Source organism: Anser anser, assembly GCF_964211835.1.
Source record: "Anser anser genome assembly, chromosome: 2".
NCBI lineage: Eukaryota > Metazoa > Chordata > Aves > Anseriformes > Anatidae > Anser > Anser anser.
Window position 1 is genome coordinate 36820258 of NC_139721.1, and position 20641 is coordinate 36840898.

Genomic DNA, 20641 nt, shown 5'->3' on the forward strand with positions numbered 1-20641 from the left:
TTTTTCCTCCAATATTCTTGCAGAATAACTAAGCAAAACGGGTTTGGAACTGAATTTTTGGAATGTAAATCTCTTATATCCCATTGAAATAACTTTTCTAATTCTACGTTCTTGAATTCGATTTCTATTTAATGTAAAGCTTGACAATGAAAGTAGTACCATGTTACCCTCTAGAATGGAATGTTAAATTCAGAGGTATGCTGCTATGAAATCCCACTGAAAAGATTAGTTATGAGTGGTTTTTAATTGTAGGAGATCTCGGAATACTGTAAATGAGATAAAATGGACATTCAGGTAAAATACTAACTATGTACAAGCATTACCATGTTTTTGAGAAGGCCATAGAAGGATAGTAGTTACAGTTGAAGAAGCCCCTGAACTTTCTTCTACTAGCTTTCCACCTTTCGTCTATGTCAATGTGTCAGCTGTGAGGTGCATCACAAATTAGTCTCTTAATAGACCGCTTTTCTTTGTATGCCTGCTTCCATACCTCCTTTAACTTAATCTGGGATTGCACTTATGGATTTTTTTTTCCCTGGGAATTTGGTTAGTTTAGCATTGAGTGTGTGTAATTCTCCTGTTACTTTGTCAGCTCTTTCTTTAATGATGTTTTAAAAACAAACAAAAAAAATAAACCTCTTTCTCTGTATCCCAGCAAAAGTATCTTACGCTAACCTCTCCATAATAAAATGCCAAACCTTTTCAGCGTCTCTAACACAGTGCCCCTTTTCAATTTAAGGCTCACGGGCGTAAGCCAAGGCACTACTGAAAGGCTCTCTCTGTTAATGGCTTATCAATAGTGGGTGAGATGCTGGAATAAGTAGACTGTTTTTGATGAAAGATCTTTGGCTGCGTGGTTGCTGGCACCCACATGCTAACAATACTAATGGAGTACAGTAACTCTTTTACAAACATGTAAATGTCTATAAAATATCAGTCTTGCATGAAAATACCATTATTAAACTTTATTAGCAAGTCTTTAAAGCATTCGCTCTAAGAAATTTGCATCTGTTACAGGTCAGAGAAGGAGAACCTGGAAGCACGCAAGACAGGGTGGCTCAATAAAAGAGACAAAAGACAGGTGGCTCGGTAAAATGGAAGATGGGAAACTGGCAGTACTGCCTTGTAGTCTGGGAGGCAGCACGAGGTGTTGCAACGGCAGGTGCTGAACCGGCGTGGGGAAGGTTAGGGGTTTCAGCACCCGGTCTCATTAGAGCCATTCTGAGTTTAACCAGTTTGGCTGAAATTGGTCTGCTTAACCAGTTCAGTTGAAATTGGTCAGCTCAGCCTTAATGGGCGTAGGTTTAATTAGTTCTTGGGAAAACTCACGGAAGACTACGAGCGTTTTTGGGTACGGTGCATCAGCAAGTTCTGAAGTAAGCGGTTAGTGGGAAAGGCTCCAGAAGAGGGAAAGAATGGTGTAGCAGAAACTGTAACTGTATTTTTTTTCACAAGCTTAAAATGTTAAGTTTTTGAGGTGAAACAAATCGAATGCAGTTGACTAATGTGACTTTTTCTTATCCTTTCTCGTATCTTTCTTGTATTTCTGATAGTGTGTATTACTTCTTCAAGTGCCTTACTTTTTCTGTGGAATGTTTGGGCACGGCCAACGTGATCTTTCTTTGAATCTCTTTAATCTTTACACACTCTGTGGTGACTATTTAAGTTAATTATTATTTTCATTTGTAATGCCTTTATATTGAAAAAAATATTAAAAAATACTATATTGACTTGTGGATTTGACAGTTGATGGTATAACCAGTTTCAGTGTTTGCTCTGTGTAGTCGTTCGGGTATTTTAATGGAAATGATCACAGAATAGTGAAACAAAAGCTAGATTAGATTTATTCTGAAATAAAATATTCTGAAATAAAAGAACCTGAATATTTTGTTGCCAGCTCTGCTTAATTTATTAAACCTGAAACTCTCGGCTTTCCCCTTTAAACTTTATCTTTTTTGACAACGTAATACTTTTGTGTTTGTGTTTTTACTAACAAGGAATCTGAAACAGTGATGATTGTATTACTGCCCTTTTAATGTGTAATATATACTTGTGTGCATAGGGGAATGCTGATTTTTTTTTTCCACCATAAGAACGCTATTTTTTTAAACAGAACTTGAAAATGGTATCTAAAATATTTTTGAATAAATGTCTGCCTATAATAAATGAAAGCTGGGGAGTCTCAGTAGATGTCAATATTTTAATTTTGTGTAAACTACTCTATAAATACTCCCTGCAAAGTGAGTTGAGGCATGCGTGGGGTTGGGGGCGGGTTGTGAAGTGCCTCCTTGTGCAGTGCTGGAGTAGCAAATGCTGGGAAGAGGCAGAGGCAGGCAGGCAGATGTTTCTAAGGCTTAGAGGGAGGTGAGCCCTGGTAGTTATGGGAGATTGCCCATCACCTGGGAGTCAAATAGAAGAAATAGAAGCTATCATTTTTTAAAAAATTCCATCTGTTTGTTTCTGATTGCTTTTCATCTCTGAATGAGAAGGCAGGGAGGAAGTCAAAGAGCGGAGGGCAGCAGCTCCCGTACTCTGCCTCTTGGCTTTTAGCCCTTGCTCGTTTCTCTCCATTGCTCTGCTCTTTGTGCTCACGAGATAGATGAACGTGTCTGGAAATTCATACCTACAGCTGCTGTCTGTGGAGGCCCTGATTGCTTCCCAGCCCCACACACGCTTCTGGAACCGTGAAGCTGCGAGGTGAGCGAGTAACCTTCACGAGGGCAGCTATAGCCATACAAATCATTGGGGAAGCCAAGGGTAAGAAAAAAGCTCCAAACCAAAAAGTGTAGGCATTGAATTTAGATGGCAGACTCCTTGTGAGCTTTGTGTCTTCCGTGGATACTTTATGAAGGGTTACAGGGAGATGTAACTGCTGTGATTTACGTTTGTTCCTTATGTTCCGTTTCTGGTGTTGTGATAGGTTGACAGTTTTTTGATGTTGTCCTTCTGTGGGATTGCAACCTCAGCAATTTGGATTTAGGTTTCCAGTTAAAGATAAGACAGGCAGTGCTACAGTCTTCCGCTGTTCAGAGGATGTGCTTTAGCAATAGAACAGGGCAGTTTTATTACAAAGTCTCAAACACTGGTAGCTTTTCTTGTTACATATTACTGCTCATCTGTTTTCACTTCCATAGCCAGGTTACTTGCAATATGTGAAGCCTGTTGGATTTGAAATCGTTCTTCAGCTGCTCCCAATAAACCATTCAGTCTGTGTGAAGATGCATTCGATAGTACAGCACAGTAACTCACAGCAGCTAAAACCTGACATTCAGCACAGTCTGTCCTGAGTGAACGGGTGGCGAGCTGAGGCCCTGACAGCACTTTGCCTGGTAACAGCCATACTTTTTCCCTCACCAACTTTATAGACAAAGGTGTTCACCTTGGGCTCTGAAAAGAGTCTATTTTCTTGCTGTGGCACAGAGCTTTTGAGGGTGAGCAGATGCCAGCACACACACAGAGGTGTAGAGAGAGACAAACTGATGGAGACCAGACCTGGTTGAGCACATGTACGACCATGCTCAAGTGGTTCTCTGTCCAGGGTTTTTACCTAAATCCTGCAGACAGCTGAAAAAAAATATTTTTCACATTTTCACAGATTCACAGATTCACAGATTTTTCTAGGTTGGAAGAGACCTCAAGATCATCGAGTCCAACCTCCGACCTAACACTAAGTACTCCACTAAACCATATCCCCAAGCTCTACATCTAAACGTCTTTTAAAGACCTCCAGGGATGGTGACTCCACCACCTCCCTGGGCAGCCCGTTCCAATGCTTAATAACCCTTTCGGTAAAGAAGTACTTCCTAACATCCAACCTAAAACTCCCCTGTCGCAACTTTAGCCCATTCCCCCTCGTCCTGTCACCAGGCATGTGGGAGAATAGACCAACCCCCACCTCTCTACAGCCTCCTTTCAGGTAACTGTAGAGAGCGATGAGGTCGCCCCTGAGCCTCCTCTTCTCCAGGCTGAACAAGCCCAGCTCCCTCAGCCGCTCCTCGTAAGGCTTGTTCTCCAGACCCCTCACCAGCTTGGTCGCCCTTCTCTGGACTCGCTCGAGCACGTCCATGTCCTTCCTGTAGCGAGGGGCCCAAAACTGAACACAGTACTCGAGGTGCGGCCTCACCAGAGCCGAGTACAGGGGCACAATCACTTCCCTCGACCTGCTGGCCACACTGCTTCTTATACAGGCCAGGATGCCGTTGGCCTTCTTGGCCACCTGGGCACACTGCTGGCTCATATTCAGCCGACTATCCACCAATACTCCCAGGTCCTTCTCGGCCAGGCAGCTTTCCAGCCACTCATCTCCCAGCCTGTAGCTCTGCTTGGGGTTGTTGCAGCCCAGGTGCAGGACCCGGCACTTGGCCTTGTTGAACTTCATGCAGTTGACCTCAGCCCATCGCTCCAGCCTATGCAGATCCTCCTGCAGAGCCTTCCTGCCCTCGAGCAGATCGACACACGCACTTAGCTTGGTGTCATCTGCAAACTTACTGAGGGTGCACTGGACGCCCTCATCCAGATCATCAATAAAGATATTAAAGAGGACCGGCCCCAGTACCGAGCCCTGGGGGACTCCACTAGTGACCGGCCTCCAGCCAGATTTGACTCCATTCACCACAACTCTCTGGGCCCGGCCATCCAGCCAGTTTCTAACCCAGCGAAGCGTACGCCAGTCCAAGCCCCGAGCAGCCAGTTTCTTGAGGAGAATGTTGTGGGGAACGGTGTCAAAAGCCTTACTGAGGTCAAGGTAGACCACGTCCACAGCCTTTCCCTCATCCACCAAGCGCGTCACTTGGTCATAGAAGGAGATCAGGTTCGTCAAGCAGGACCTGCCTTTCATAAACCCATGCTGACTGGGCCTGATCGCCTGCTTGCCCTGCAAGTGCTGCGTGATGACCCTCAAGATAATCTGCTCCATGAGCTTCCCCGGCACTGAGGTCAAACTGACAGGCCTATAGTTCCCCGGGTCTGCCCTGCGGCCCTTCTTATAGATAGGCGTCACATTGGCTAGCCGCCAGTCAACCGGGACCTCCCCCGATAGCCAGGACTGCCGATAAATGATGGAAAGCGGCTCGGCCAGCTCCTCCGCCAGTTCTCTCAGTACCCTCGGGTGGATCCCATCCGGCCCCATCGACTTGCGCACATCCAAGCTCCGTAGCAGGTCGCCAACCATTTCCTCATGGATAGCGAAGGCCACATCCAGCTCCCCATCCCCTTCCACCAGCTCAGGGCACTGGGTGTCCGGAGAACAACCGGTATTGCCGCTAAAGACTGAGGCAAAGGCGGCATTAAGCACCTCAGCCTTTTCCTCATCCTTAGTAACTAGGTTTCCCCTCGCATCCAGTAAAGGATGGAGATTCTCCCTAGTTTTTTTATTTAGGAAAAAATTAGTATGTGTGGACTGTCATCTTAATAACATTTTGACTTAACTCTTTTATTTCTTCCAAGAGGATACTGTGAAAGTGGAGTACAGCTTCTTGCCATCCTCTTTTCTCTGGGGAGAAGCAGAACTTTTAAGTTCCTCGCTTTTAAACAAAGCCTTTGCTTCCTTCACGCAGCTCTTGCTAAGCTTGTAGGAAAGAATTACAGCTTGAGGAAGCAGGAGAGCATCTTAACTGAACATTGAAATACCCTGTGATTCTTCACCTGGCTGGAGATTTGATTGATTGGGGATGCAACTTTGCAGTGGAAGTTTTGCGCATGAGGACTGAACAATATGAGTATGGATGTGGCTATGCTTGCTGACATGTCTGCAGTAAATGGAAAAAAAAATTAATGCTATGCTGCATTTTCTGCTATGGAAAAAAAAATTTATTTTTTGAGACTGTACCAGTGTTGAGTATTTCATATCCAATAGCACACCGTAAATAAAACTTTTGGAAGTGTGTATAAACATACAGTTAATTATACATTAACCTGTTTCTTTTTCTGATGGCTCTCCAACCTGTTCTACCTTTCCCCTGACCCTAACCATCCCTAATAAAAGTGAACAATTTGCTAAAGGGTTGATATTTGCAAAAGCTTATAAGCGACTTTATTTTTCTAGTCTACAGCGTGAAGGTAGAGGTCACTGAGGCTTCAGACACTGAAATGAATAGACATTCTGCTGAGAATCTTCTAAAGCATCTTCTGTTATGAATGTTATATTAAAAACACCCCTGTTCAAAACAAACAAACAACCCACCCCAAAACAAAACGTGAACAACAAAAACACACGCACAAAAAAAAAGTTGTTTTAGTGATAGAGATTGCTCATTCAAAAAGGCAAATCCTTCGTCTTAGTTTTGGAAGACAGATGCTGGAATTGTTTGGAAATTTAGTTTCAACATCCTTCCTTTCTTCACTTTTACTTGAGTGTGCTGGTTTTATTACTTTTCCTTTTTTTTTAAATGTGTGTAAATGCCTCTACAATGCAATTGTAAGTAAGCAGCCTCAGAAAATGGGAGCCAGAAAAAAAAGGAAATAGTGTTGTAGAATTTCAGTTCTTTTGCTAGATGTTTTTGCAAGACCACAGGTTGTATGGTACAAACAGTGTGACAGCTGAGCCAGTTTAGATGCTCTAAATTTATAATGGTGTGTTCTTTGTATTCATAGAAATTGAAATGTACTAGATCAGGTAAACCACCAGCAGATTAATTATAGTTTGTTATATGAGAGAGAGACTAAGAGTTTAGTCTAATTTGTGTTGCAAAAGAAGTGTTTTAGAAGTAATTTATTTTTAGGTGTTTAACTTAAGGAAACTAAACCCTTTCTCCTTCACCCCCCGACTGATACGCATGCATTTATGCCAAGTCGTCACACAAGGCTGTTTCTTTTAACCTGCATAACCGTGATTTTGAGAAAGTAACGTGAAAGGTTAAAAACAGCCATCAGAACAAAAAAAAAAAAGTAACGTTTTGTAGCTTGCTAGCTTACTTTGGCAAAGATTTATGTGCTTTGTTTATCAAAGTATTTAAGACATCATACCCTTTTTTGAAATAATATCTGAAGTGAACAGAGGATGATCCTGGTGATTTCTGTTGCTATGTTAGAGTAGCTGATGAATGAATATGGCAGTATAGAAATTTAAGGTTTTCAGATCCCTGTTATTTACTCAGCTTGGATTCTTTTTCTTCTTTCTTTATCACACTGAGGACTACTGAGATGGAAGATGTCTAAAACTTAAATGCTTTTAAAGGAAATTGCTTAGTTCTGCCTTCTGGACCAGTAGCTGTCCTTGGCTTTTTGGAAGCTGAAGTTCTGGAACCCTAAGCCTTGCTTTAAGATCAGCCAGCTTCTTGAGTGTAGTTGCAATGACTTCGGAGTTAATGGCTGTGTACATATGGTAATGAAGGTGAATTCTGCAAACTTTTTTTTAACTTATGTTTGCTCATTGCTCACTAGCTGATAAGAAGCTATATTAATGAACAGAACAGTCAGAATCATGTGCCTCAATTGAAATTATAAAGCTTAGGTAACATTTTAAATTAAGACAGAAGAGAAGTAGCATTTATAGAAGTCGGTCACTGTATAAGCATTTTGTAATTCTAGAAGGCTTATTCTCAAGATCCATAGCAATAATGGGATGTTTTCTACCTATTTTCCTTGAGTGCGGTGTTTAGTAGATGGTTTGGGCTGCAGCAAACAGCTACCCATGTAGTTACAAGAATACTTCTCATATATTATCATTTAATTATTCTTTGTTAGTGAAGCCTGCTAGAGAGAAAGAGAGATCAAATGACAGATAATAAGGCAGAGAGAAAAGTGAAGAAAAAATGGAAATGAGTTTAGAGCTTTGTCTTTCGCTATGTGCTGATGACTCGGTAAATGACATATTCCTCAGCTGTCTTCACATGCTGTTAATGTAAGTACAGTTAAGTTTCCTGACTGGCTCAGAACAAGTCATGGACCAGTCAGGGCTGTATCCTAGAAATCCAGGTGCCACAAGTCACTGTTCCATGTATGCTTAGGAAGATGCTATTTGAAGGACAAGGGAGACCCCACAGAGAGATCATTTCTGGGCCAGGTGGACAGGTGCATGCTTGTGAAATCAGGACATTCTGGAAAGTGGGAGAGATTAGCAACAGGCCTCAAAATTCTGCATTTAAAAAACGTCATGTGATGGAGATAGTGAAACCCTGCTGCATTTAAACAGGAGTCTTGTATGAGACCCGATAGTGTATGTGAGATATGGTGCAGTTGTATCAACTCTGGGTTTCTTGTAGGTGTTGTTGAATGTTATTTTTTATTCAGTGGGGAGCATTTGAAGAAGCATCTGTAGATAATAGTGGTTACTGAGGTTTGTAAGACAATGAGTCATTCTTCAGGATGGCTTACATTCATTTTTAAAATAAAGAAGAAAGATTGGAACAGATGGGTATGTAGAAATCTACGGTTAAAACTGGGATCATGCACATGATACTTTACTCCTAGGTATCTGCAAGGCTCTTTTTGCAAATCACAATGGCATATTAATGGAGAGCTACTTTGATAGAAGCTGGTCCCATATTATGGCAGTTTCAAAAGGAAACCAAAGTGACATCTGCTCTGATATTCTGAAACTAAATGGCAAATTCCTTACTGGAATCTTTGTAAAAAATATTCTACGACTGTGATTCAGCACTATTGCTAATGATTTTTTTTTAAATGGGATTATGCAGGAAGATATGTATACTCAGTAAATGCAAAAACTGTAGCCAAACATGCCTTTGCTTAGCTGCATCTACAGTGCCTTACGTCATTAAGTTTAAATTCAAGTTACTGGGATGTTTGTTCCTTTGAGAACTGTAGGAGACACCAGTTGTACTTGTTTACTTGAGCTGATGGTAAGAACGGAGGAGCTAGATGCAGGCTTGTATGAGATACTTGTTAAGTACTGGAAATCTTTATCAAGGATGTTATCTCTGCATGCATTGAGAAGATAAAGGCAGAAAATGAAAAGCAAAAGCCTCAGCAAAAAAAAATGTAATACATGATAACTGTTCTTTCTGGTGTGCTCCCTCATCTCAAGAAGAAGCTGAGGCTGCTGGTGTCAGCAGCCCAAGTGTCGCTGCTCGTACTCCCACAACTTCGGTAGCACAATAGTTACTATGTAGAGAGGATTTAGTACTGCCTTATTTTTTATGTAGTCTTGTTCCTGAGGGTTTACCAGACCTGCCAATGACCTCAAACAATTTCTTTCATATCTAAGTGAAACATCATTTCTCTCTCCTCCATCTTAGAATTGTTACTGGGTGTACTCATAGCAGTACTTTCTCACAGAGAAGCTCCTCAGCCTCTTTGTTGATGTCTTACACATCTCGTACAAACCTGCACTTTTTGGACTTGCCCTGCCCCCAAGTTCGGAACCCTTTTTATGAAACGGCCTTTCAGTTCCCAAGGCACAGTTAAAACAAATAGTGCTGTAGTAGCATTTAACAGATAGGCAGGCAAATATTTTTCTTCCTGTGTTTCGGTATTAAACTTATGCATTCTAAGAAAAGATTCAAGTAAGTAGAGTTTAATTAATCAGACCACGTACTGTAGAAGACAAAAGAGCAAAGGGTGATTACTTTGTTTGTCTTCTAAGATAACGCGTTTCTGGTACCAGTGGAAGAAAGGCTCACTCCACGTGTCGGGAATAAAACCATCAATCCACTCCAAGAGCGTTTTCATGTGCTTTGAGACAGCTAAGCAGAAAATTGATCAGGGATTTAGAACAGTGGTGACAGAGAGAAGAATGTAAGGCTGTATTTCTCTTAATTTTAGTTGCAGGAGAATGGAGCTTTGAAGCAAATCACCTCATTGTCCCTTTTTACCATGCCCATTTGTTTGTGTTACAGCATGGTTTTGATCTGTACTAGCTAGGCTTCTTTAGGAAGAAGCTAACCATTCCTCTCCTCCTGTGCACCGAATGTACTCCGATCCATGATGGGGACATAGCGGTATGAGAAATTATCAATCATTTTTGGCAGCTTTTAGCCTCCTGTGGTGGAGTCCGCTTCAGGAAATTTGACTGGATGTAGCCTTTCAATATAAGTATTTCCTCAGCTTCGTGTAGCTTCATAGAGCCACCAGCAGCTGCTGCATTCTGATCTGGACCAGTTGTGTCAAATCACTAATGCAGGTACAGCCTAATGCCACTTATTGATTTTATTTTATTTATTTAAAGTAACATCAGACTGGTGATTACTGGTTGTTGGGGTGTCTTAACCTTGATCAAGTGTTTGGAGATGGTAGTGCTTTTAAATCTACATCCATGAATGTTTATAGTTTGGTTGGATGCTAACAAACCTTTAGTATTTATTCACTGAGGTAACAAAGAGTTTGGAGTGCTCGTGCCTGTGGTTTTGATTTGACAGGTATTTGGAGGCAATGGGAGAGGAGGGAGCAGAAGATATGGATATGAGATGTAACGGTGCTGTAGTTGCCTTCAGCTCGTGCTGAGATCACGATCGTAGTCTAAAAGCCAGCACAAATATTTTATAATGTGATTCCTAATAGCAGAGCTCTGTCTCTGTAGAGTCTTCCCCATCTTTCATTCAGTAAATGTCCACATGTCTCAACATTTCTTGTGAATAAGAGGAAAGTCTCTTCTCAGTGCTGAAGCTATTCCTTTGATAGCTCTCTGCTGACTTTGTAGTTTGGGCTCATACTTGAGTTTATGATGTGGTCTTTTTACAATAAAAATAATTCTAGGGAGATGCGGTACCTTTTTATTTTATTTCCGGTTACTCAATTTCATCGTTTTTAACTCCTTGATGTCCTGCACTCTGTTCCATGAAATCCTTTGTTCCTGCCCTACCTGCTTTTTTTTTTTTCCCGACCCCCACTTGAGATTTCTTTGTATTTATTAAACATTTTTGTCGGCTTACTGTCAAAGCTGCTCCGAGGACATAAAACTGCTTGGCTGCGTGATCGGTGCTCTCAGAGGAAATCAGTGTACTCCAGCCCTGGGACGTGGCTGGGTGGGGGGCAAATTGGAGACAAGTCCAAGCATTTGAGCAATAAATGGCAGAAATGTGTTAGTTCGGGCCTGAGTATGTGTAGAGGTAAAGGTACCACAAAGGATGACTTGGTATTTAATGGACGTAGGAAGAGATTAGAGAGAACCGAGATTGGTTTTAATGCCTGCGTGGATTCACTGCATTAACTGTCTTTCGTTAACATTATTTATAGTAGCTTGCCATAATAGCAACCTTGAGGTAAGTTTTGAAGTTCAGTTCATGGTAGTTCCCCAGGTGGTGGAGGTAAAAAGGGGCTCGTGAATGTCAGCTACAGTGAAACCTGTTGGAAACAGGCTCGTCATAAAATGCAAGGGCGAGACAGTGTCCGGAATGAGCTCGGGTGCTTTCAGCTTCACCCCGTAGTCTAGCAAGCTTTGCAGCGCTGAAATACGTGCACAAACGTCGTCGTGTTTCTTCATCTCCTTTACTCAGTCGTATGGAGATGATGAGTGCTTGCCATTCGGAGCGTCCTGCGGCTGTCCTGCCATCCACTTCAGGCAGCGCCCCCCTTGTGGGGTGCCTTGTGGGGTCTGGTGGGGCACCGTGGTTCCTGCAGCTGCAGGCAGAGCCCAGCTCCCTCTTTTTGCCAGCCTCTTAATGCTCCGAGGGCTTCCAGCACTGGCGGGGATCGGGGAAGGGATTGCGCTGTAGGTCTTCTGGGTGATCCGATGGAAATCGCACCGATTTGGTCTTTCACTCTGATCCTTATCCAATGGAGTACATCTGAGGTAGGCCGTTTTATTGTTCCGCTTGGACTAGATGGTTTTACAGGTAGCCCGAGAGAAAACGAGTCACTAAGAACTCCATGAGGACTGATATTTTTTCCCCTTTTTTAACACTAGTCTGTTTTGGAAGTACATCATTCTTAAATTAAGATCACGTTTCTTAAGTGTTCATACGCCCTTCTATACCTCTCGGCTTCCTTGCTTGAAGTGGGAAGAGTTTTTAGCAGTGCCATGCCAGTTAGGGGACTGGGAAAAGCGACCTGAAATGGCTTCTGAAGGGCAGGGTTTTGTTGGCTGCCTTTACTAGCAGATCTTCAATCTTATAGCACTTGAAAGGCTTTGTGAAGATAAGCAAAAACACTTTTAAACATAGTGAGAATAATACAAATTCGAGTGTTTTGCTTCCTGGACAGGATATCCTTTTGTATTGTTGGTTTCAGGGCTATGGGAGTGGAAATACCAGTTTTGTTTGCTTAGGTGAAATACCAGCTACTTCTCTTACTTTGTAGCCTTTCAGCGGTTGATGCCTGCGTTTGAGAAAAATGCATGCAAATGTTAGATCGAGTTGGGAGTGCCTACTCCTGTGTTGTAAAGAACACAACTATCCACATAATGGGGATGATGGTAGTAAACCGGGGTGGAGCGGGTGCATGGAGAGGAGACCAGGCTCTTGTCAGCATAGCTCACTGCCTAGCTGGGGGTTTAATCCCAAAAGGAGGGAAGCATTGAAGCTTCAGGTTGTGAAGAGTTCCTGCATTTTTATATACTGTTTTCTATTTTTATTAACACACAATATTAACATTTTTGTGCAAACTACAGGAGAGTCTCAACAAATGTGAATTTGAATTTGCTGTAAAAATTATCTTTGCCAGGTATCTGTGCCCAAAATCATCAGTCACTACCAGTAACACAGTTCTCAATTTACTAAAAGCACAAGTGGTCAGGATTAGTTGCTAGCAAATGCAATAATTTTGTCACATCAAGAAAAAGACCAGAATACACTAATAAATGTTCAGGTGTATCTGAAGGCAGATTGTGATTTGCAAAGTTTTACCAACTGGTATTCTAGTCAGTGCGTCACCTACACTATGTACTCTTGGTTTGTTGGTTTTTTGAAATTTGACACAGCCTGCTCAGGGATTTTGTCTGTGTTCAGTTTTCTCAAAGATTCTCTTAAGGGGAGAAAAACAGGAGTTCCAGGTAGCTGATGTAGCGTGGCTGCATTCTTAATACACGAATGGTCATTTCTTTTAAATGTGTGTGTGTATATATGTATGTATATATATATATATATATATAGTGATTGTCCAGTCGTACCACTTCGCTGTTGCTTTTGTGTCCTTCTGCCATCCTGATTTAGTTCCTACAGGCTTTCTGTCTCCACTTCAGTCAGTTACATGCGTTTTTTTTCTGACTATGCTTTCTTTTCTGATCAATTTTGAAGCTTTTGTTTTGTATCTTTTTGTTAAAACTTGAAGTTTTTAAGCTAACAAAACTTTGGGGAAGTTTTATGATGCCACATGCTATACTTCTAAGGTGGGTGAGAGAAAATCCATGAAAGGTAGGTGTTAGATGTGTGTATCACTGAAGTTGGTAACTACAGTTATTCAGACAATAGCTAAGTTTGCCAATGAGCATTTTCATCTCAGGGTGATGACTATATGAAAAGCTTTATATGGAAGAAAATATGAAAGTAGCCCCCTTCAGATATTTGCTATATACATACCTGAAGTTAATCTTACTGCTGTTAGCATCACCTTCCTGAAATTAAACCCATTTTCTTATCACTGGTTTGATAAACTTTCAGTAGGACTGTTTTGGACTTCAGTGCACGATTTGGAAAGTAGCAGTAGGACTGCCTTGCAGTGGCTTGCCTCTGTCTAACAGCGGTGTAAGTGCTTTAAAGGAGCAATTTCCAGCACCTTCCTGAGTAGAAGCTTGGCGGTATCTTGTGGGACACTGGAATTTTAATTACTGAAATCATTGTAAGAATTATGTTAAATGACAGTCTCGCTTTTGAAATCCAGTAATAGTTGGAGAAATCCAGTCTAATTAATTTGTCATTCTAGGCACTTCTAGTTGAATAACAGTCTTAGAGTCTTAAATTGTTTCCAAGGGTGTATATTTGCGGCAGCATAAGCAGCAAATTGCAGTTGCTGTAACACAGTAACTTCTCCAAACTTGTCCTTAACGTCTCTCGCTGAAAACAGTCTCTCTGGTTGTTGGGCCAAGTAAGTAAAAAATATCTGTGGCTGTGCCGCTGTCCTCTAGCTTTCTTTTCCAGTTTCTGAATAAACAACTCAGTTGCAAAATGAAGGTTGCACACCTCATCACAAAGTGTAGATTGCTTTGTTTGGATGGGAAGTACTGAATGTTGAAAGCTGACATTGCTATCAGTTTCTTTCTGCTGTTACAGAATGAAACCAGCAGTTGCTTCACCTGACAGTCTGAACACTGACTAGCCAACATTGGCCCAAACGAAGTACCTAGGCCTAATTCTGGTGCTCTGCTCTGAACCGGATGAGGAAATCATTTTGATAAAACTGATCTATCAATGGAAACTTTTCCATCTGGCTAGAACAGAGCAGGTCCTCTGCTTCCAATTGTTACCTGCTTATGCTGTGCTACCTAGCATCAATGAAGTGGCTTCCCTTTGAAGAAGTAGTATTTACACGCTAGTTTTGCATGTCATTTCCACAGCGTGACCTTTAATAGTTTCCTATAGTCTTGTGAAAAGATTTTCAGAAAGAACTGACTTGCAACTATCTTTCAATTGATATTCCCTTCCCCCATTTTTCTGGAGTCCTTTTATCATTGTCATTCTTGCATTAGTGGTTCTTCCACTTGAGTTTGAACTTCTTCCATTCCCTTTCCATAAAGATTTGAGAAATGAAAGCTTTTCTTCCTGTGTTCTTCTTTGGAAGAAGAAGTGGCACCCTAATATGAAACTGGAGATTAAGATGAGGTTTTCAAAGTGGAAATCCAGTGTAAACATTCCTCCAACTTCTCAGTTGTCTTTTTGTCATCCATCTGTACTGCTGAAGCAGAAGAGCCCACCCAGTTCGGACTCGTACTCATGGCTGGAGAGGAGTGGTGAAGAACCTCTTCTAACCATCTGAGGAATTTCTCGACTCCAAGTGAGTCCAGCAGGTATGCCCAAAGGACCAAGTTGTCCTTGTGCTTGATAAAGGAGGGCTGCCTTAGCACATTAGGATTGTCTTCATCTTGAGTGCCGACGTACTCAGTACAAGAAGAGCACTGGGTTTGGGCAGTGCTGTCCGCCTGTTGGAGTGATGCTTGCTTGTTTGAGATGTGTGCAGAGCATCAAGGAGTGCAGTGTGCTCTACTGTCTGTAATAAACGTGATGCTTCAGGTGGACCCAAGAGATAGCAGAGCTCTAGAAATACAGTTTTACTCTAAATGTTTATTTATAAATTATTTATAAAATTGAGCAAGATCAGAACAAAGAAAAGGTAATTTGGGTAGAATAATTGGACATAAGTTTGGATTTGGCAGTTGTTTTTTCTATAAATGCAGTAGTTAGGAATTAGACTTTCTTGGTCAGAAGTGTGCGACTGCTCTTCAGACCCATCCAGCCCAGCTTGGAGTGCTGGCGTGGTATTTTGAAGTATCAGAAGTCAGGCTCTGTCCTTGAAGTCTTTAGCCATGGTTTCTGTAGGTTGATAGAGTGTATGCTAGTTATCTTGACTCTGCAAGTGAAGTAAATTTGTATTTTAAGTGCAGTCCTGATGTAGGATACAGATAATGGGCCTTCAATTAGTGATGAGGGGGGAGTCGTTTTTGGTGGTCACCAGGGGTAGAATCGCAGTGATTAAATCGTTTGAGCTGTTACTTGCTTTACAGAAACTTTGGTTCTTCAGGATTTGTTTTTTCTTCTGCTTAACGGACTTGCTGCACATGATGGTTCTTGGTGGAAGCTGATGCTCCTTCTGTTTGCTGGATTTGGATGGATTTAAAAGCGGAACCTGGACAGCGTACCTTAAGGAGCCACAGTCAGGGAAGATTAAATGACTCTACTTCTTTGCTGTTGCAGGATGGTGCGTTTTTCTAGGGCAGTGTAGGGGGTAGTATAGTTTAACAAATACACCAAGAGTTTAGTTTAGAGTGGTGAGATGAGTGATGTACCCCAGTATGTTGGCTGATACAGTCTGCTGGCTCTACGGGGCGTGAGCAGGCACCAATGTAGTCCGTGGCTGGATGAGCACGGTGTTATTACTTAACCTACCTCTCACATGCTGCTAAAACCCCGTTACTGTTAGCTCCCTGCTTGGTCTCTGGCCGCACACCACAGCACTCCTGGCTCTCCGTGCCTCACCTGTTCTCCTGCTCTGATGTCTGACCACTTAGCACCCACCCTCTGCCTTCCTCTCGGTGGAACTTGCTGGTAACGATTTCATTTTATCTGTTATATTTAACATATTTCAGTGAGTGAAATATCTGTCGTACCTCTACCCTTTTAGCAACATTAGCTGAGACTGTCTAATTACATCTCTAAGTCTTACTAGTGAGGTTTACACAGTAAATTGCTTTTCTTTTCCTTAGGAAACCTAACTTTGAAAGGTAACTTTAAAAGGGGTTGATTGCTCAAAGATTCCTGTGAGATCTCTTACTGTCCTTGCAGAACCAAATCACTTGTTTGTATAAGCAAGTGGGTTATGTTTTTAAAAACACATTCATGTGTTTGATCTCATACATGGATGTGCTATTTTAGCCAGCCAGTATGATTTTAGATTGTTAGCTAGCAAATAATGTTTTAAAATTGGTACATCAAAGGGATTTCTATTTTGATCAATTTTTGTATTTTTTTTTCTTCTCAGAGACTAATATGGTTCTTCTAGCTGCACGTGTGCTGAGTTTTCTCCAGCATTAGATTACAGAACTGTACTGGACATGTTGGGTAATCCGTGATAGAGAGGTGCAAATTGCAAGTTAGCACTAAATTACCTCTCTGATTGTGCCTTGTCAATGAGACGAAATGTTCCAGGCTACTGCAAATACATTTGGCTGAGATGTGCTGAAATTCTAAGGCAGGTTACAGGAAGAAATTTGAACACGTTAGTGGGAAATCAGCATCGTTTTCTGGCTGATGAGTCGGATTGCTAACTTCCCCATCAGGACAGGCACGCCGCTGTGTGAAATGCTGTACAAACATATTTCAAAGGAAGGATTATTTGCATCGTTTATGGTCTTCCAAGGAAGTATCGAACAAAAGCTAAGACAGTATAAAAGCGCTGTATAGGGAATTCTTTGTAGTCTTTACAACAGCTAATGTAATCGGACCTGATTTGGAGTTAGGTCTTTGGTCATTTCTGTAATTAAACATTAAGCCTACCTTTGGAAAAAGAAGACTTTTCTGACCTCAAGCATAAGGTTTTGTGGGTTTTGTTGTCGCTTTGTTGTTTTTTTCCCCTCCTCTTAACATGAAAAATACTAAAACTCCTATGTAACTTCTGGGTTTGGGGTCTTAACACATCAGCTGTACAAATCATACTGATGGAGGTTATTGATCTCTAGTCTTTCTTTGCATTCAGTTTGCACCGTTCATAGGTGCTTACAAGCAGCTTTGCCTTTTCCCCTTGCAAATAATTTTTCTCTTTTTTTTCTTGCATAATTCTTAGTAGCCAAGATGTATTTTTCTGTGCTGTTTCCAGTCTTTTGAACTTGCACATTTTCAGGCCTGTGCCTATGGTATGTGTTGTTTTTCTTGCTATACAGAAGGGAAAATGGGATACTGCACTCGCTTCCAGGCTGACTTTTACCTGAACTTCTTGAAGGGATGTGATAAACCTTTTAGGCACACACGACTTCTCTGGTCTCAATGTATATTGGACAAGAAAAAGTCAGGAGTTCTTACAAAAAAAAATAACAAAAATCCATTTAGTTAAAGGTGTTGTGAACTGGCAAAATCGCCGTAACTGCAAGGTGATCCCCTGATCCTAGGGCTGAGAAAGCACTGGTGAAGGCCTTAGGGTGGCAAGTGGCAGAAGGTGGTGAAAATACACTAAGGGAAAGGCATGAGTGCTAGGTTGTGCCAAGCTTTAAAGACTCCACGATGCCGGTGTTGTGTAACTACAGGAACGTTTCCCCCAGTTTTTAGCTGTTGCAGGAGTAGTTCACCACATTTTCAGGAATTATAACTTCCTGAATTATAACTGTTATCGCATCAGCTCAATGTGTGTGGAGCTATAAAGACGGCTTTGTGTAGGTAAGAAATACATCCTGTTTGGGAGTCTGTGTCCTGCACAGATAGCTTGATGACTCTTGTAGACCTTTTTCAGCCTTTATGGATTGCATCCTGCTTCACCGGTACCTTGACTTGCCTATGGAAAGTACTGGGTGGAAGGAAGGTGGCACATGCCAGCCATGTCCTGTCCTTGCAGAAAATGTGTTTAATTCTTCAGACTGCAGTAATAGTATCATTCAAGTTCTTTTACTTCTTTTAAAACCACTTTTAGCTTTAAAAAGGGAAATAACCCATGGGTAGATAAATAAGCTAGGAACCGCAACTATTGGTTTTAAGTATTACACTGTAGAAGTCTATAAGGAACAAGTTTTTGCGTCTCTTTAATCTTGTTCTGTGCCTTATTTATTGTAGGAAATGTTTGAGAAGCATCTGGAAAGAAATGTAGAGGGATATTTTTCTTCTGCACTCCGGTCCTGTTTTTCATAGTTTCTTCACAAATTCTTGTCCTTCCTTTGTCCCCTCCAAAAACAAAATCAGAACATATATTTGAAGGATGCATGTTCAAATTTTGAAGATTAATTTTGAGGAGTAAATTGGAAATGGACAATCAGTATTTTGTTTCAATTAAAAAATCAGTTGTAACATGCGTGCAATACACCTTTTTTTTTTTTTTTGCAGAGACGTGGAGCAATTTCCTATGACAGCTCTGATCAGACTGCGTTGTACATTCGTATGCTAGGTAAGCACACCAATTTCTATATTGCAAAGCCCTTACAGTTATGATCACTTTATATATATATATATATGTATATGAGTATTGTACCCTTAAACTTTTCTTCTGGAAAATATTCTGGTTACATTCTCTAGAAAATCATTTTTGTGCTTATTTGGTTTTTTTTGGTGGTTTGGCATTTTTATTTTTGAATTAACCATTGTGTCAGATGCCTTACTCCTGTATTTAAAGAAAACTCAATTACGGTTCTTATAATTAATGTAACGCATTTGCATTTAGTAGAAGTTTAGTTTTCCAAATGACTCTCATTTATTTCTGTGATGGATCTTTATTTCTGTGATGGAATTTATCACCTCTGCGTGATATCCTTCTGATTAAAACTGTAGCTTAGAGAATATGTGTGCGTGAGGATTACCACACACTTCAAAAAATTTCAATGCTGAGGCTGTGAAATGTTCAAGGTGTTCTTAAAATAATGACACAGTTTTAAACAACACTTCTATTAGTTCTAGAAGATGACTTCAAGGGAAAGGATGGGTGACAGGACTAGTGGCTTAGTCAGCTTTCTGAAGAATGTTTCCAGGGTAGCAACTAGATAAAGGGTAAAGCCAAATCAAAGAGAAAGGGCAGTACTGGGAGCAGCAAGCACCAGGGGACACCCTCCATGATACTGAGTGCACAGAGGATGGACCTGAGGTCAGTGGTTGCGAGGAGAAAGATGCAAAGCTCTTGCAGATGGCATGATGGACTCTGTATGTGCTCCTAAGTCTGTTTCGCTGCAAAATTACACTGCTTAATTTAAGCCAACTTCAGCTGTGATTTTGTGTTGAAATGGACTACAAATGCTTACATGCTGTCTTGCACAGCCCGACGAACATAAGCAGCTAGTGATTATAAATTCTTAACCTGATTCAACTAGATCAGCCAGAACATGTATTTTTACACCCTGAATCTTTTCGATTCAGTTGCAATTTGTACATATTCCAGTCCTCAGAAATTCGTGACTGCGTTCTCTATGAATTTAGTCACAAGCTGTATATGTATGTACACATGTGTACATATATATGAATTTCTAGTCATAGTCTACATGTGTAGGCAAATGCATGTGTATGTGTGCATAGATATAAATAGAACTTTGACTTAGCATCTTACATTTTTATTTTTAAGTTTTGTTCGTTTTTTTTCTTTTAAGCTTGTCAAGTTAATAGTATAGCACTGGCTGTCTAGTAAAGAATTTTTGAGAGAATGTGTATGGAGATTTGTTAAGAGAAGTAGGAGGACAGAAGATGCTGGTTTCTAAATGCTAATTGAAAAAGGTGCTAACTTTTTTGGGGGGGGGAAGAAGCAGGTTTATTTCATTTAAAAAAATTAAAATCACTTATTTTCAATCATCCTTGCAAGATGAACACTAGAATTTTTCGAAATCTGATTTTCTTCTGCTCTAGTCATAAGAATAAGACAGTAAATTCAGGCCTGAGGTAGTTTGTTTCCTTGGTTTTGTGATTCATAGTTTTAAACTAAATTTATTTTGCTATAATTAGAAAATACAAAATTTTCTGCTTATAAAATCTTACAAATTGAATACATTTAATCCCCTAACAGGGGAAATAGGCATTCATTTTGTTTAAAAATGCACTGGTAGGCTTGAATTAAAGGTACTGTAAGCGTATGTCTGTTTTTTATTTTTTGATACTAATCTGCTAATGGTAGAAGTCCAGCTTGTAAAAAAAAAATTGTTCTCTCCAGAAATCAAGAGTTATCTTCAGCTGTTCTGGAAGTTTAAATTAATTATATCGTCTAGTAGTTAGGCCCATGATTTCTGCAGAAGAGTTTTATTTAATGGTCAAGTAAATCTAGAAGAAACCAAAGCGTGTTTTTCTGTGGTTCCTAGTGTTTGTATATAGCTGAGGGGAAAATTTAACGTTTTTGAAATCTTTCTTCACTGGTCATTCCAACAGGCAGACATGGAATAAATTCAGAATATGTGTGCAAATGTGTTGAGTAAATTGAATTGCAC

At 40.8% G+C, this 20641-nt stretch overlaps 1 protein-coding gene across 4 annotated transcripts in view; it reads left to right on the forward strand.

Annotated features, from left to right (window-relative positions):
* Positions 1-20641, forward strand: part of PDE7A (phosphodiesterase 7A) — an 82070-nt gene that overhangs the window by 24409 nt on the left and 37020 nt on the right. For all 4 annotated transcript variants that reach the window (XM_083823008.1, XM_083823006.1, XM_083823007.1 and 1 more), the window contains exon 2: positions 18570-18630. In XM_083823008.1, the coding sequence (XP_083679134.1) occupies positions 18570-18630 (61 nt within the window). The remainder of the gene's footprint in view (positions 1-18569; positions 18631-20641) is intronic.